Source organism: Hakea prostrata, chromosome 11 (assembly GCF_041222555.1).
Source record: "Hakea prostrata isolate BN-2017 chromosome 11, UWA_Hpros_2, whole genome shotgun sequence".
Lineage (NCBI taxonomy): Eukaryota > Viridiplantae > Streptophyta > Magnoliopsida > Proteales > Proteaceae > Hakea > Hakea prostrata.
In genome coordinates this window covers 15,535,942-15,553,685 of record NC_142610.1, presented here as the reverse complement: position 1 = coordinate 15,553,685, position 17,744 = coordinate 15,535,942, and the positions used below count along the sequence as shown (strand labels likewise).

General features: G+C 38.3%; 1 protein-coding gene across 2 annotated transcripts; it reads left to right on the top strand.

Annotated features, from left to right (window-relative positions):
* Positions 1-452: 452 nt before the first annotated feature.
* Positions 453-17,582, top strand: LOC149000373 (ubiquitin receptor RAD23d-like). Of its 2 annotated transcripts, none has more exons than XM_089140926.1 (12): positions 453-684; positions 5,926-6,087; positions 8,108-8,161; positions 10,732-10,805; positions 10,900-10,959; positions 11,909-12,089; positions 14,886-15,035; positions 15,111-15,176; positions 15,464-15,511; positions 15,602-15,711; positions 15,802-15,880; positions 17,268-17,582. In XM_089140926.1, the coding sequence occupies exons 1-12, from the start codon at positions 619-621 to the stop codon at positions 17,382-17,384; spliced, it is 1,167 nt and encodes a 388-aa protein (XP_088997052.1). In that variant the 5' UTR covers positions 453-618; the 3' UTR covers positions 17,385-17,582. The 2 variants fall into 2 exon arrangements, with proteins under 2 accessions (XP_088997052.1, XP_088997054.1); XM_089140928.1 differs by having other exon boundaries at positions 454-684; positions 11,912-12,089.
* The last annotated feature ends 162 nt before the right edge of the window (positions 17,583-17,744 follow it).

Genomic DNA, 17,744 nt, shown 5'->3' with positions numbered 1-17,744 from the left:
GAGCGAATATCTTACGCTAGTCTTGTCTTCATCTTCTCCATTCTTGCATATTCTACATTATTTCTATTCCCTCATGAATATTTTATGTTTTTCTCAATTTGTTTTTTTTTCTTAATTTGGGATGTGCGGGTAATTAATAATATTAAAAAGAGATAAATGAAACCTAAGTTAATAATAAGGGGTGGCTGATAAATCAGTTAACTTAGGACTTAGGAGGATTCACATTTTATTTAAACTCTAATTTGTTGGGTGACCGTTGGATTACTTAAATGCTATGTGGCACAATCCTAGGAGAAATTACAGGGAATTGTAGGGAAATGAATTCCAGAGGATGTGAATCCAACTTGGGAGGGTCTCAAAATTTTCCTTTGTTTTATTATTTATATTTTACTTTCCTTTCCTTTCTCGGCTACCAAACATCGCCTCCGTTAAAAAAAAGGGAAAAATAAAAATATTGAAAAAAAAAGGAAGGAAAAGAGCGCTGGGGGATTGCTTGTGCCGGGGTTTTTCCTTTTCTCCGCAGCTTTTCTCTTTCACCGAGCGGATCGGAAGAAGGAAGAAGCCAAAGAGAGATTGAGATACAGAGGAAGACTTCAGCTCTGCAGAAGGATATCGAAGATGAAGGTTAATGTAAAGACTTTGAAGGGTACTCACTTCGAGATCGAAGTCAAGCCCGAAGACACAGTACTGCTCTTGTTCTCTCCTTTATTTGAGTTCTCGTTTTAGTTTTGGTTTTTAAATTTCTTTCTTGAATTACTTTACTAGAAATTCTAGTTTCTTCTTGAATGTGAAAGTGAATTGGTTGTTCTGTTTGTTGACGATTCATAATTGTGTTGTTTTGTTGTAGTGATCGAGAATTAGGGTTTATTTTCTTATCATTGTTTTCCCCAATCTTCGTTTCCCTCTGCATATTGCTTTCTATTTAATTGTTAGGTTAACTTCCCCCTGTTACGTGGGCGCAAAATTGTGAACCTTTGCTCCTAAGGTTTAAATTGAAGTAGTGTAATTGTCAATGTCGCAATTCAGCCAAGTTTGTGCAATTGGGTGTTTGAATTAGTTGACCAGGAAAGTAATGAATTTTACAACTTCACGTGGTTTCCGTTGTGTTTGCATCTAGCTCGCTAATGGCATTAGGGTAATTGTAGTTTGCTTGTTTTACCTGGTCTTGTTTCAGGGGTACGAGTAATAAATATTTTGAGGGTTACTTTACTTTAGCAGTTTAGCTTATCATATTCAATAGCATTCTTCCGTTAAAGATTGCTTTAGCAGTTTAGCTTATCATATTCAATAGCATTCTTCCGTTAAAGATTGCTCAGTTTCTTTTTGACCCCCAAAAAGAATGAGTTAATGATTGCTGATAAGACAATATTTAGGTCATGGTATGGTTTTCAATAGCTGCACTATTACATTGGCTTCATTTGGTTGCAAAACATGAACGAAAATAAAAAATTTAAAATTTAAAATGATTTTTTTGTAATTTTTTCTTACATGTGTTGTCAAAGCTACTTAAAGTATTTAATTATGATACATTTTGCATGTAATTTTATTTACTTGTTAAAATAAAAAAAGGATTGGATGCAAAATAAAGTGAAATTTGATAACTATATATGAAATTATTTACTTATATACACATGCTAACAATTACCAAAATCTCTTTTTTCAATCAAGTATGAAAATTTCACTTCGGATCCCTTTAATTCTCCTTGCAACCAAATGAAGAGGATTTGGCTGGAGAATAGAATGAAATCCATAAGATTCAATTTTGGGGGATTTTGTCAGATATGGCATGTCTGTTTGTGAGGTGTTATGTATAAAACTGTGATGACTTTTATTGTATATGTTCATTAGTTGCGATGAACCCATACAATATGTTCTAAGCATGCTTAAATGATCATTTCTTTCACTTGGTTTTAGTGGGCAAAAAGTGCTTAGTTTTGAGTAATTGCCCACTTGCTCCTTCCTCATGGAATCGTGGTTCTTTTGCCTCTTTCTTTCCACTTCCTTGTGTGGAAGTGATACAGTATATTTTTATTGCTACTTCTTCCTCGATTAACTTTCTCCTCTTTTTAAATAATATCAAATCAAAGATATGCAAGGGAAGCTATAATGAATGTATAGCTTTTAACCTTTCTTACCATAGTTTAGAATAATGAGCTTTGTTTCTTCCTTATTATTCTGAACTCGTGATTGTATAAGAATTTTTTGGGATCCATGCTCCCCCCCCCCCCCCCCCCAAAAAAAAAAAAAAAAAAAAAAAAAGAGAGAGGATGTTTTGGAGAATATATTTTATGGAAGTGCTTTTGAACATTACTGAAACTCCCAAAAAGATCATTCTTTTCCTTATAGGTGATGGCAATAAATTTTTTGATATTGGTAACATCTTGCAGTTTGGGATGGTGATGGTGAAAGGTAAATTCTTGAATAAACTCCAACACACTTCCATTTGATATGATGTATATGGTGTAAAGTGATGAAAAGTAGTGTTAATTAAAAAAGGAGTAAAATCAAAGAAAATAGCTTTAGATAGGGGATGCGGATCTGGGGTTCCACGACCCAACTCAGATCACTTATCAAGTCATCTGATTGAACAATGGGGTTGTATGGTAATGTTTTTGTTCTGTTTCCCTGTTTTTAGGTAAGAAACATAATTTCCTGTTTCCATGCATTTTCGTGGTTTTCTGGGTGCTGAAATTTATGGTCACGGAGGAAACAAGCATCCCTTTAACACCCCCCCCCCCCCCAAAAAAAAAAAAAAAAAAAAAAAAAAAAGAGAAAAGAGAAGGAATGAAGCAAGGAAGAAACTTGAGTTTTAGGATTTTAAAATAGGAGGTTATGTTTTGATGTTGGAAAGACAAGCATGCCCCCTCCGAAGATGGTGTTTCTCCACTTTTCCAAGAGAAGCATTTATTTTTGTTTTTGGGGACCAAATTGGTGTTTATGGTGGGCTCAAAACTGTGCCAAAGCACCAGTTCATTTCAAAAGTGGGAAAAAGAGAGAAGAATTTCAAGAAACAGACCGGATTACACATACATGATTTGGGCTGTTTCTGTTTCAAAAAAAAAAAAGAAGTGAAAATACACAAGAAACAAAAATGTGAATATACAATGCCAGAGATGGGAATCTTGTAGTAACCAGAATTCAGATGTTCAGATGGGTAAATTAGGATGTGAAGACCTAATTGGTAAAGATGGATCTACAAACCTAGGGTTGATGGGTATGGGTGTTGTGCTTTTGTCCCACAGGTTTTTGTGGTCGTAGGCCTAAAAGTTAAGCGTGCTAAGTACAAAAATACATTTATTGATTGGTCTAGTCGGACACTAAGAGTCCTAGTTCTAATAGGCTTTTAAATTCTATTTTTCTTAGGAGTTCAATTCTTAGTCCTGTTATGAGTTGTAAGGCTGATTACATGCCCATTTGGAACCCCTAGGGAAATGAATAAAGTAAAAACTGATAATCTGATATTTGCTCCTACTTTTGGTATTATGCATAGTTTGCTAATCTAGGTACTAATTAGTGTTAGCCTTGGTACCGAACCTCCAAGGTGGGTTTTATCTAGGTTTCTTGGTAAAGACAAGTCGGGATTCTGTTTTGGTTGAGCAGTCAACCTACACCAATCCATCGCGGCTCCTGCATAGCAACACAAAAGGTTTTGCCGTCCAAGTATTTGGAAGCCAGCATTGTTATCCCCCTTTTCTATCACATTTTTATTTTTCTTGGATTTTCTTGAATTTCAAAGTCCTCAAGAAACCCAAAATTGAAGGTCTAATCTACACCATTTGACCGTCAGATTTGTCACAAACTTTAGGTACATCATCCCCTCCTAGTGACCTTAGATTCAAATTTGACCTCATTTTGACCATATAATTTCACAATACAATTTTTTTCTTGTATATTCGTACTCCCTAAAATGCAAAAACAAGAAATCCCATATCATTCAATTTAGTGGTCCAAACCCAACCATACTTGGATGATCAAATCACTATATTATCTCCTAAATTCCTTCAAGTTTCAGCCCATTTTGACACTTATAGACCTTGAGTCCGATCCCTAGCATCTATTTACTTAATAGCTCTATGATCTACCCCATTGGCAAATTGAGTGGATTCAGGAATTTATGTTATTTTAGATAATAATTTGTCTTTTCTTTAGTTTGGACTTACCACTAAGATATTTGGTTTCCCACTTGTTCCTAGTTTCCTAGTTTGAGAGTGAGTCTCATTTAGGAGGCTCCCTTCTCCCCCCCCCCCCCATTAATGAGATGTAAGCTCACCATTGTTGGAGAAGATAATTAATTGAGTTATAGTTTGTGAGCCTGTTGTGGCTTTGTTTTTGTGAACCCGTGTGGCTTTGTTTTTGTGCACTCTTCTCCTTGCTTTCTTCTTGTGTGATTTCCTCTTTCCCTTGCAACTCTGATTTCTTTCAGGCTTTCCCTCCTCCCAACTGGCCCTCCACCTTTTTGGTATCAAAGCCGAAGGGTCCCACCTCCTGTATCAACCTCATTTCTTCCGTTGGTCCTCTTCCCCATTCTAATATTTCTTCTCAACTACGATGTGATCGAACAACATCAGCAGCAGCCTTATAAAACAGCATTGGCAGCAAAACCCCTCCTTTCTTTGCACACCCAAGAGAATAGAAATCAAAATACCCTCCATTGGTCGTGTCTCCCTAAACTTCCCATGATTTTCCCCACGATATTAGGAAGCAAATTAAAAAAATCCTGCATCAAGTGTGTCAGGTTCATTGGTGATGTAAACCCAGGTTTAGGGTTTGTTAACTTGGACCCTCTTGAATAAGAACTAGCATGATTAGGGTTCCTAGGTGTTTAGGTTAGGGTTAGGGTTTGGGAATGGCTGCAACTGAAGGGGATTGGGTTGTGGTCATAACTTACTTGAATGATGGTAAGCTTGCTGGAAAATCCGCAGGGGAACTTGAAAATGAAGAAGAAATCTTTAAACTTGAAACAAGAGAACTCTATCCCAGCCGCAGGGTTCCAAGAAGATTCCCATGACTTTCCCAAAGTCAAAATATCAAACTCAAATCAATTCATTAATCGACACTAAAAATAACTTACAATAGAAGGGCTATTTATAGCCTAGAAGAAAGGGCTCTGACTCATACTGGGATATCCTGACTGTTAGGGTCCCATTATAACTTAACTTGGACTCTGAAACACTTATTAAAAGGAATCTAATTACTGCACAATCTTTGCCCTTGGATTTGAGATTGCACTTAAACACTTTAAGTCACCTAATGCTAATTAGATAACTTAAGATCTAAGCAACCAAATTACAAACAAGTTGGACTCAAAAAGGAAATAATTCTTCCTAATTTAAGTTATCCTTAAAAGTAGGATTCTCAAAAAGGAAACAATCTTTTTCTAAGTTAACACAACTCTATGACTCTTTTCAACTGAAACTTCAAAACAAAAGGAAATAAGTATTGAGTTGACTCTCGAGACTTCTATGTAAACTAATTTACTGGATTTCGGTCTTCATTATAGCTTGATCCAGGGTTAGGAATAGACCATTTTACCCCCTAGGATGGAATCGGCCTCCCTGAATCACGATTGGGCTTGAGCTCATTTTTTTTCTTTGGGGGGGGGGGGGGGGGAGAACCTGGATACATCAAATGGCTAGTTGTTGACCTTGTTAAAAAATGGCTCCAAATCTCTTTTTGTATTTATATGCATATCCATTGTCAGATCTACCAAGGAATGAGCTTCCTTCCATTGGTAGAGTCTGAATACCGTTGCCATTGGGACCTGAATTTTATGATTGTTGTTATTGGTGTGCTAAGTTTTCCAAAACAATTCTTTCTTTTTCTTTTTAATACATGAAAAAGGGAAAAAGAAAACAAAAAAGAAGGCTGTTGGCACCTGGGTTCTTTGTTCATTTTGTCACGTTAAATTTATTAATTTATGTGCAGGTTGCTGATGTGAAGAAAACCATAGAAACTGTCCAAGGCCCAGATGTTTACCCAGCTGCACAACAAATGCTTATTCATCAGGGGAAGGTTCTTAAAGATGACACAACACTGGATGAAAACAAAGTTTCTGAAAATAGTTTCCTGGTCATTATGCTGAGCAAGGTAAGAGTATTTTGCTTTGAAGTGTCTTTGTCTAATTCCCCCCTTCTTCAGGTTGTATGCACTATGCAGCAAGGGTGTATATGCTTACTCATGATAAACTGAGATTCCCCTTGTAAATGGGATTATCAATTTGTATCATGCCATGCTAGTTTGACATGTATCCTACTTTATTCTGACTGAAGTCACTTTTACTGAGTTTTTTGATGTCTGAGTATTTAACTACCAACATTTTACATGTTATATAGTATTCTTAATGTTAATCTTTTTTGCATGAGGGGTTAAGTGGTGCATTGATGTTGGACAATACATGATCAAAAAGAGGCCAAAACACTGTTCACATGAATGGTGTTGCAGCCCCTTATTTTGCATTGGTGAAATACTATTAGAAGATCCTACAAGGCCTCAAACCTGATTGTGTGAAGACCTTTTGGAAGGGTCAATGTTGAGTTATTAGATGCATATAAATTAAATACTCACCAAATAGCGGATGCATGAGTTGAAGTTCCTTGCGGTCCTTGATAATCTCTGCTAAATTCTTACTGCCACTGGGTACCGCATTGTAGACTGTCTTTCATCAGAAGCATACAGCTGTGGCATGGTGTGCTTGAAAGCAAAGTTCACCGTCCTCAGAACAAGTGGGCCTAACACTTTTACCACTTTATCCAACTGGATCCAGAACTCCTCAGAGAAGGGTTGCCTGTGCTGGGAACTTGACTTCCTTCACCCAAACCATTCTTTAGATACAAACATAGGTCTGAGTCCAGCCTTCCTTGTTTCAAAACACTTCAATGCAATGTAGTTTTCACTGAATCTGGTGATTGTGGGCCTAATTAAGTCCCAACTACGCTTTTCGCCGGGTAGGTTTAGTGCAAACTATGGTTGTAAATGAAGGTGTTCACATGTCAAGCTCTCTCAAGAACACTCTGGACCAGTTCTACCTTCCACATTTTCTCAGCATCAAGTTGATTCGATGGGCTGCGTAAGGGATCCAGAGAGCCGGTACATACTGTTGTCAACTTTGATCAGCTTTCTTGAAGTCCCTTACAACTTGGACAGCATTTCCCAGTTCCGCATCTGTAACAGACTGCTTTAGCAATTATGATTGTATTTTCCATCCTTTCTCTCTTTGGATGCATTTATAGATTTGAGGAGTACTATCCTCCTGTTGCAAAAACCATAAAGTTGATGGTGAACTTTCTTATGTGCTGGTCCAACCATCACACATAGTTGTGACCTTGTAGCAACCATATCACCCTCAGCTCATGTACATAGTCCTGGAGCTCTTTTTTCTGGTGAGGCACATACACATTCATCACCTCATATTCCGTTATTCCAGGGCCAGCCTCCATCATGTTGCATTTGTTAATCTTGAAGGCAAAATGGACATTCTAAATGCTTCTAGTATACGACAGATGTCAGTTTTCAGAGGGAGGGATGGGGAACATGTATTGCTCTTCATGATAATGATTCCTGTGGGACGCCAAGCTTGCTTGAATTGGGTGGTACAGATCCCTTCAGTTGACAGATAACGTTTGGTATCAGAGCCTTGCATTGCATAGGTTCATGGTTGCATTTAACGTTTGGTGTGCATCTAGGCAATTTAAGATGGGGTCCCCCCCCCCCCCCCCCCCCCGTGCTTTAAATTTGGTTTTCCCCCCTTGGGGGAGGGGAGGGGAGGTTAAAGCTGAGACACCAATGAGGTGACAAGGCATCAACTAGGCAACCAAGGAGACAGCAATTGCCTAAGGACTTGGATGCCAAGGCTCCACCTAGACAATGCCTTGACAATTCCGGTTGACAACTGGAGGATCCATCATATGGTGGTTTATTTCCGACTCTGATTGAAAAGTTTGCAAGCATTGTTTTGCAGTTTAGTAGGAATCGCTGTTCATCTTACATGACTCTTGAAAAGCATGTTATGCATTACAATTCACTATCTTGTTTGTTCATTATTTTGTCTTTGAATTTGCCATCATCTTGATGGTAGTATCTTATGAGGAATGCTGGGAAAATTTGACAGAGTAAGAGCTCTTCTAGTGGAGGTTCAAGCACAGCAGCTACTGCGACAAGTCAGGTTAGAGTTTCACAATGTATTTTATTTAAAAATTTTATTTCAAATCACTGATTTTCTATTATGTCTTCTGTCTTATTATTATGTCTCATGTTATTGTAACATTGTCAATTGCCTCCCCCTTTCTCTAAGAATAGAACAGAGAAAACCAAAATTTTGTTTGCTGATTCAAGCTAATGTTGAAGTTTAATTCTATATGTGAAAATAGGCAATACCCACTGCACAAGGCTGCCACCACTGTAGGTTATGGGTAGGGTCATAATGCAATTGTCCTTAACCTTATTTTGTAGAGAGGCTGTTCCCAGACTTTAAACCATGACCAGTTGGTCCCAATGCAGCAACCTTACTGTCGCACCAAGTCTTACCCTCTCTCTGTACATGGTAGACATGATGTCATATTGTATTTGGAGTTTGGATTTGCTTGCTTTTAAACTCCATTAGGCATGCTTCACAAGACTCATATTGGTATATAACTCTTCTTGCTGAATACAGGGAAAGCCGACTCTCCATAGGGTAGATGCACAAAATTTCATGACTCCAAAAAAAGGAAAAGAAAAGGTAATGGCAACCCTTTTTTTTTGGATGAATAAGCAGCAACAGGGTAGACCTAAGATAACCTTATTAGAAGTGGTGATAAAGGATATGCATGGCTTAGGCCTTTTATCTAGTATGGCTTCAAATGGAGCTGATTGGAAGACAATGATCTGTTTAGCTGACCCCATTTAGGTGGGACAACACTTGTTGTTGTTGTTGTAATAAGCAGCAACAGATTTGACTACTCTGAAAAGGAGGAAAGAGAACAATGCAATTCCAAGTCCGAAGTTGAGATCTAGAAGACACTTGCTAACCAGAATCTCCGTAATGCAGTCCTTAAATTCTAAATTATTGAATAAGATTCTAGGGTGGGTTTAGGCTGCTGATAGGCCAAGTTCTAAGAGTGATTACTTGTGTATAGATGAGTTTCAAAACTACTGCAGAAGTTGATGTTGAACGATGAATTGCAGAACTAATCTTCTCTTATTCCTATTATTATCTCATCCTCTTCTGGGTCCAAGTAGCTGGCACCATTTAGGTGGCATCAGAATATGGTAGTTGTTGATGATGAATGTCAGAAGTTAGATAGAATACAGTATAAGGAAAAAAGTAAATAAATAAAAGAATTACACTTACACAGTGAGAGAAATAGGAGTATCAAGTGGAGTAGGGGACTTACAGGGAGAAGCTGATATGAGTATTATAATGGAATGTAGCTGGTGTCTCCTTAGTAGGACTGAAGGCCAATTATAGGATAGCTAAACAGAACCAGCTTGAATTGCAATAATGTATGAATTGGTTAGCCAAGATCATTTAGGGTGTTAAGGTTTTGAAATTAGCTGAATTAGGGCTGTTGTGGGATTATTGGAGCTGGTATGCAACTGTAGGGGTTGATGGTGTTTTGCCTGTGAGTTTGTAGATTGGGATCCCGCTCAACGGAACCCTGCCAATACCTCCTTGCTGAAACTCTTGATAAATTTTATTCATCCAAAACTGAAAACACCCCTATGTCCTCAAGAAGGAGATTGGTTTGAGACTTTGACTAAGAAATCCAAACCAACTCACCGGGAGAGAATCTTCTGACTTGGTCCATGTCGCATAACCTTTCTCTAGCCAAGAATCCCATTATTGATCAAATCAGAGCAATTACACAGACCATTTAGCTATTTATAGCTTCCAAAAGACTCTTGACTCGGGGGGAATCCTTAGGACCTTAACCCTTGATTTGGAATCTACTAAAAGACACTTTTCAATAATTAGACTTGAAGTTAAGTTAGATAAGCACATGCTGTATTCTTTTTTAATTAAAATTCATGTGCCTAACCATTATCTCTTTTTTAATTAAAACTCATGAGCCTAATTTGAAATATCTAAGGACTCACTAAACAATTTCTAATCAAAACAAACCATTAAAACATAATAACCCTCTTTGTTAAAGAGTGTTATGTTATCCACAACCTAACCAATTCCAACATAACTCAAATTAAGAAATTACATTGGACTGAGATTCTTTCATGACTCACAAAATACTAACTCAAATAAAGAAAATTAAAAAAAAAGATCCATGACCCTTAGATCGAAGCGATTCCAACTGGACCCATCTAGAGCCCTAAAAGGGCTGAAAAAATGGCCAAAATACCCCTGGGGTATTCGGCCAGCTCTGGATTGGGCCTTGGTTTTGAGCCCACTTATAGGGGTAGGGGGTCAACCTTGGTCACATCACTGTATGTCGTACCAAATGGCTTCCATTGATACCAATAATTGGTAATGCTGGATTGGGTGATGTACTGTTGTAGCTTCCTTGGGTTCCTATCACTGTCAGATGTAGAAATTGCGGAACTTGAATTTGTTTAACAGCATGAGGGGAAAAGAAAACATGTTGTAACTTGTGCCATTTGTTTTAGTTTGATTTCTGTTCTCTTTTTCTTTCTTTGTTTGGGGTGGGGCGTTGGTTCTCTCTGTCAGTGCGTCCATTTAATTGGATACTTAGGATGAGTTTTGATGTTTCATGTTTGGTTTGGTTTGGCTCTTCCCAACAGGCCGCTCCCACTACTGCCCCAACTTCTGCTCCAGCATCAGTAGCACCTCAAGCGCCTACTCCAACCGTGGCTGCGTAAGTTTAACGTGCTTTCTTTCTATAAGCACTTATTTGGTCTGTGTTTTTAACATTTGGTATCTTGTGTATTTGTCACTGCTACATCGTGCAGTCCAGCATCTGCTACAGCACCAACTCCTGCAGCTGGTCCTCTGCCAACAATTACTGCTTCGTGAGTATATTTGTTGTTTGACATTCAAGTATAGCGTAAATGATCTTGTGACATTGACTTAGTGAGCGTGTCTTCTGAGCTATTCCATTTGGTTGACCTAACTACTTTAGAAGCTGGTTTCTCAAAAAAGATTATAAAGTTAGTATCTGGTAGGTTGTCAAGAAAGTGGTGCTACCTGATTTAGAGTACCTCTGGCTCCAAGCAACACCGGGTTGGTGTCTTTGGGCTGGTTCATACTGTGCCTGAATGTGAACTCTTGGACATTTGTTATCCATGTCACGACATTACATCGCTCGTGTGAATACATATTTGCAAACAATATCAAATGTGTATGCAAACATGGTTGAAAACAATGAGGGAACAAGCCAGATACATTTGTTGTCATATGATTGAGATGGGCCTCTTAATTTTGTATGTGGCTGGTGTCCATCCTATGTATCGAAAGGTCTGAATGAGTTATGATGAACATACCACAAGCAGTCATCTGGTTTTAATAGCATTATGAAACTCTTCTCCTTTTATTAAATATGATACTAAAAATATTTTAAAAATTAATCATTTTGAGAACATGTTTGCGTAGGAGATGGTCTGGGATTGCAACCCTGCAATGATTTGAAAAAAGTGGTGGGATGGGAGTTGACCCCAGGGGATGTTTGGAGACCTAGTCCTTCTTGTGGTCACCAGCCAGTGTCCTATGGTCTAATTCATTTTTAGGTCTTGTGCTTTTCTGTTCATTTCTTATGGTCCTTGTTCAATTAAATGATTTTGGTCTGTTGTAATTGATTATATTATGTCCTTTCTTCCTTTTCTCTTTTTTCAGCTCGGTTTATGATCTCACTTGGTGTTTGGCTTTGTGCTTTTCTTCTTATAATGTTTCTTATTAGAAAGGAAGAAATATCCCATGTTACTTAAAATTTTAATTCTTATACTCTTTTATGTATTGTTCAAGCAGCACAGAAACAGATGTCTACGGTCAAGCAGCATCAAATCTTGTTGCAGGCAGCAACTTTGAAGGAACCATACAGCAAATTCTTGATATGGGTGGTGGAAGTTGGGACAGAGATACTGTTGTGCGTGCTTTACGTGCTGCTTTTAACAACCCAGAGAGGGCTGTTGAATATTTATATTCTGTACGTCTGTTTGTCTGAAGAAACCCTAGTCTTCCATCTTTTTTCTGTTTTACACGCTTCTAGTTGGTATTCCAGATGTTGTTTACTTTGTGCTTGTTTGCTTATGTCCTTTCTCTTTGAAAAGAGCCTTCTACTTTTTCTTTCAACGTACTGGATTTCCACTCATTAAATTTAGTTTTTAGTACTCTGTGGGTGACGTGAACATAGGTTGATCCCCTGGCCGAACCCTAAAGTAAGCCCCGAGGCCCATCCAAGCAAACTTGCCGAACCCTAGTGCAGGGGTATTTTGAGTATTTTAGATCCTATTTTACTGCTGGAATAGCTATATTACAAGAGTCTCAGTACATTTTAATTTCTTATTTGAGTTTTGATTGAGTTGGTTTCCATTAGGTAAGTTGTGGATGAGATAAGACTCTTTTGCAAAGGGTTTCCTATCTTTTAGGAGTTCACTTTTGATTAGAATTTGTCTTTATTAGTAGTAGTGATTTACTTAGGTAAGGAGTCTTCTTTAAAGAGAACTCTTATAGATAAGTCGGTCTTTTATTCCAAGAAGAAGTCTTTTATTTAGGTGGTAGTTAAGTTGGTCTCGCTAAGTCTTTAATAAAGTTTGAGTCAAGTTCTTTTGATGTAAAGGCTATAAGTAAGTCTAATTGCTCATTGTAATTCTTAAGTTTGATTATATGAATAAGAAAATAGAGTTGACTATGGTTCCTGTTTGAGGGAGCCACAATGGATTTTGAGAAAGACTTTCTTCTTCAATGATCAGCTACCTGGTCTAGCATTCTTCTTCAATAACTCCAGCAACTTCTTCCAGTTCCAGCAGCCATTGATAACCAGCAGCGCCCTAACAGGTAAGTACAGCACCCAAGAGCCACTCCCCTACACTGCTACCCAACCAAGCATTCTCACCCTCCTTCCCTCTTTCTTGCGCAAGCTTCCCCCACCCCTGCGCAAGATCTGAGGCTCTCCTCCACTGTTGTCGCACCTGGACAGTAACATTTCCAGCCCCCTACGACACCTAGATCCCTTCCCCCACCCCAGCAATACCCTTACGCAGCAACCCCACCATCCCCTACACCTTGCCGCACCCCTCCCCCTTCTCTTCTTCCTTCAGCCATCTCTTTTTGTCTCTTATTCCTTGCGGCAGAACAGAAAAGAAAAACAAAAAACAGAGAAAGAAAGAAAGATTGCCCAAGGTTCAAGGTCCCTCTTCCAAGATTTCCAAGAACCAACCATCTTAATCCAAATTATCTCATTCTTTTTCCAATCAACCCTAGCATATTCTTTCCGTGGGAATTTGATAGAACCCTAACTTTTTCCCTATCATCCCATTCAGTTTTGTTAAACCAAATCTTGCCCAAACCCTACCCACTTAGATCCCAATTTTATCTCCTTGTTCATCCCACAAATCCACAATATTTAACAATATTCTCCTTCCCACCTAGTTTTGATCATTATTTTGTTGGAAGATTCTAGGCGAACCCTTAATTTTAGGGAAATTACTCTAGAAACCTAGAAACCTTAACCCTAGAATTGGGTTCACATCAGTGGGCCTATCTGTAGTAAACCCAACTAAGATTCTTGAACCTCTGGGACGCATTGGAGTCAGATCTGGAATACCATTCCAGATGCACAGCTCTAAAACTACTATAGAAAAGTAATTATTCTTTAGTTGAATCATGCTTAACTGATGGAGGGTGGGTAAACATAGTATCTAAACTTTTACTTCCTAAATGACTTTTAGTTACTCATACTGATGTGGAACTTGATACTTTAAACTAATTTAATTTGTACACTTAAAGACACTGACCTTCTGTTCTGACCACTTCTTTGAGGGAAAAAAATAAAAATAAAAACCAGTCCCCTACTTGGGAGGGGGGTCTTTATTGGGGCCCAAGCAAATAGCCCATAAACTAGTAATTTGAAGGTCCATAATAGCATCCTGTGTTCCAAAAACTAAATTCTTATTGGGTCCATTTGGGCAGTCTCGGTTGCAGCAATGGGTTCCAATTAAGGGAAAACCCAAATTGGCTAGACAAGGGGGTTTATACCAGCATCAACTGAGGAACAACTGTAGTTACCAGTTAGAAAATTTTAAAATTTACTCTCTAGTTGTAAGTGATTCTTTTAAAAACTATTATGCATGGTTGAGTTGGAAACAGTAGAATCACTCATGATTAGGCCATTGAATTTGAATTATCAAATTGCTACTAATTTGTCCTGATACATGTATCTGCAACTGCCCTCAAACTATTCCCAATGTATCTTCTTGACAATAGCTTAGGTTATCATCTACTTCTTGACATACCTTGTTTGTGCTAGTACATGCCTACTTGCTGTGTGTACTATGTACACATGTACTGTATTATGCTATTTTTGCCTTACCTATGTACTCTAGGAAATTGCTTTTAGAATTTCAAGTAGTCATTCCATTTTGTGATGTTGGGTGGGGAAGTTCCAAGCTTTGTGACCTTATTTTTGGATCTAACGGAGTTGCTTATGTTAGCCTAATGAGGTTTTATTTATTTATTTATTATTATTATTGATCTACTAGTGTATGGAGCATTGTAATTATCTGGAATTTTATTCATCTTTGTGCCTAGGACATGTATCTTGAATGACTTTGAATGTATTAAGAGGGCAAGGATATCCATGTAGCCAACCCCATAGGATGGAATAGGGCTTGCTGTTGTTGTTTGTGCTTTATTATCTCTTTTTGCTATTGCTTCCACACCTACTTCAATAAAACTGCACGTTGGTTTCTCCCAATCTTATTAATTTTTGAAAATGTATTAGGGTATACCGGAGCCTGCAGAAGTTCCCGTTGGACTGCGGCCGCCTGGGAGCAGTGATAATGTTGACCCTGCCCCCCAGGCTACACAACCTGTGGGACCTGCCCCTCCTTCCACTGGACCAAATGCTAATCCACTAGACCTCTTTCCACAGGTAAGCAGAATCTTTGTATTTCTGTGTATCAAGAATATGTTGGATATGATATATTTCATTCTCCTGATGATACAGGGCCTTCCAAATATGGGTTCTAATGCTGGTGTGGGTTCCTTGGACTTCCTACGCAACAGCCAACAGGTACTAAGTTCTATTTTGTTTAGTACTTAAAATTTCTTGGACATACCCATATACGAACATTATGCCTATGGTTTTACTGTGGGGTTGGGTTACGCTGCATTGCACATCTCTATTTGGTGCTTGTTGGAAGCATTGTAAAGATTTACGAGAAAATGCACAAAGCCTGTCTAGGATCAAATATACACTGCAGCCCTATTGATACTAATGAAAATGGTCTGTGAATTTCTGGATCTTCAGTTATCTTTTCATCTGAGAATTGAAATCGTTCTTGTTTGTACCTGTTGCAGTTCCAAGCATTGCGAGCTATGGTCCAGGCAAACCCCCAAATCTTGCAGGTTCACTTTTATTAGTTTCACTTCATGGGATCTTCTTCCTTCCTGATTTCTTTCTTTGAGGTCTCATGGTGTTGTATTTTCTTTCTACAGCCCATGCTTCAAGAACTGGGGAAGCAAAATCCACACCTAATGAGGCTAATTCAAGAACATCAGGCTGACTTTCTTCAGTTGATCAATGAACCTGTTGAAGGAGCAGAAGGGTGAGATGTTTCAACGCAGTTGCTTTGATATTGGTTGACTAATAAATGGAACTGTTTAGTTCTAATCTATTCATCAATATGTGGCTTCAGGAATATACTAGGACAACTGACAGAAGCAATGCCACAAGCAGTGACAGTCACACCCGAGGAGCGTGAAGCTATTGAACGGGTAAGTTTCCTTAAAATTTTTCTGCTATGATTGTCTATAGTCCAGGAAATTACTCATAGAGTAGGAATTTCAATTGGTTTCTTCTGTTTTCAGTCTTAATATATCCTGCTTGATCTAATTCAATTCCGTGTAAACCCATATCATGTCCTTATCTTTTGTTCTAGGTCCAGGTCTGGGCCTAGGGGTATGGTCTCTTGTAGGTCATTGGTTTGAAATGGTGGAATTTTGGCTCATATGAGTCAAATTGAAGGGCTGAATGTTTACCTGTCTATCTACCTTTTAGGTTGAACAATTAAAACTACAATGTTTGTGGTTTAATTTGATGATTTGGTAGCTTATAAGTTATAATTCATACTATAATATCCCAATTAAAATTGGAAAATAAAAATCGTTAATTTATTTGTTATAATAATAACAAAATTGGACCATACTACTGCTACCCTGATAATTGTGGCATGCTAACTGATGACTCAGAATTTGGTCTGAAATTGCCTAGGTACCCAGGTATCAACTTAACTCTGAAATTGTTGAGCAATATTGTTGTGTTGTTGGCTGTTTACTCATTCAACTATTGAGGTGGACAGCATTGCACCTGATAGTTTATTGGCCCTTTCGCTAAATCTATAGGTGTCATGGTGGCCATGCAAGCCTAGGTGGTGGCAGGAGCTTTGTTGCTTTGGCATCTAGGTAGACAAGCCATGTTCTATCACTAGGTGGTTTTGTTTAAAAAATAAAATTTTAACATTGACTAATTTCATATGGGAGGGTGGTAGTGTCACTGTTTGTTGCTGCACCTTTATTGCAGTTGTGACGAGTGCTGCTTTTTCTTCGAATGCTCTTGTGGTTTTAGTCCATATTTCCCATCTCTTTATGGTTTTCCCTCTTTTCACGAAATTCTTTTCCCCTATTTCTTGTTTGACTCCTTGAGTGATATATTGACATGTTTACTAGGGTGTTGAAGAGCAACCTTTGCACCTAGGTGATGATCTGACAGCTATCCCCCCCCCCCCTTTTTTTCCTTCTTCCATATGACATATCAATGGTATTCTGAAATGATTAACTGATTCTAATGGAGCAATTTTGCAAACCGTGGTCTGGCCTGTAGATGCCATTTATTCTGGCCTTTAATGCAACTTTTGGTCTAGACAACTGACTCCAATTGAGCAAATGCCATGAGGAACTGAGGGTTTTGGTAAATGGTTAAATGTGTGTACTTTATTTTTTGGAATGGATAGGAACAGCAACAATGAGATAGTTGCCTGCTGCTGTCAATGGCTTATGCCTACACAGTTTTTCAGTGTCAGCTTTGCATTCAAAGAAGCCATGTTTTTGCTTGCTTGTTTGGTTCTCTATTATTAGTTTTGTCACTGACATGTTCTTTTGTTAGCTTGAGGCGATGGGCTTTGACCGAGCCATTGTATTGGAGGTGTTCTTTGCTTGCAACAAGAACGAGGAGCTGGCTGCCAACTACCTTTTAGATCACATCCATGAATTTGAAGAATAACTGGAGGGGAAACCAAAAAACTGTCCATTTTTCTTATTTCCTTTTCTTCCATGTTTTCTATCTTAATTTTATGCATTCAGATTCTACTATGGATTTATTTTTATACATTTACTCTCCAACCTTACATTCTTAGTTTTCTTTTCGAAGTTAGTTGTATTATGACATTTTGTGTTAGCACTTAGGTAAGTCTGTAAATGTTCGCGGCAAATCTCCCCGGGCACTCTTCTGTATAATGTTCAATGTTCTACAATCTTCTGATTTCCATTTTCCAGTTTCTTTGCGAACAGCTGGGGCAGGGATGGTGGTTGTTGGCTGGTTGGTTCGGCAATTCGATATGAAAACGCTACAGGAAATAGAAAC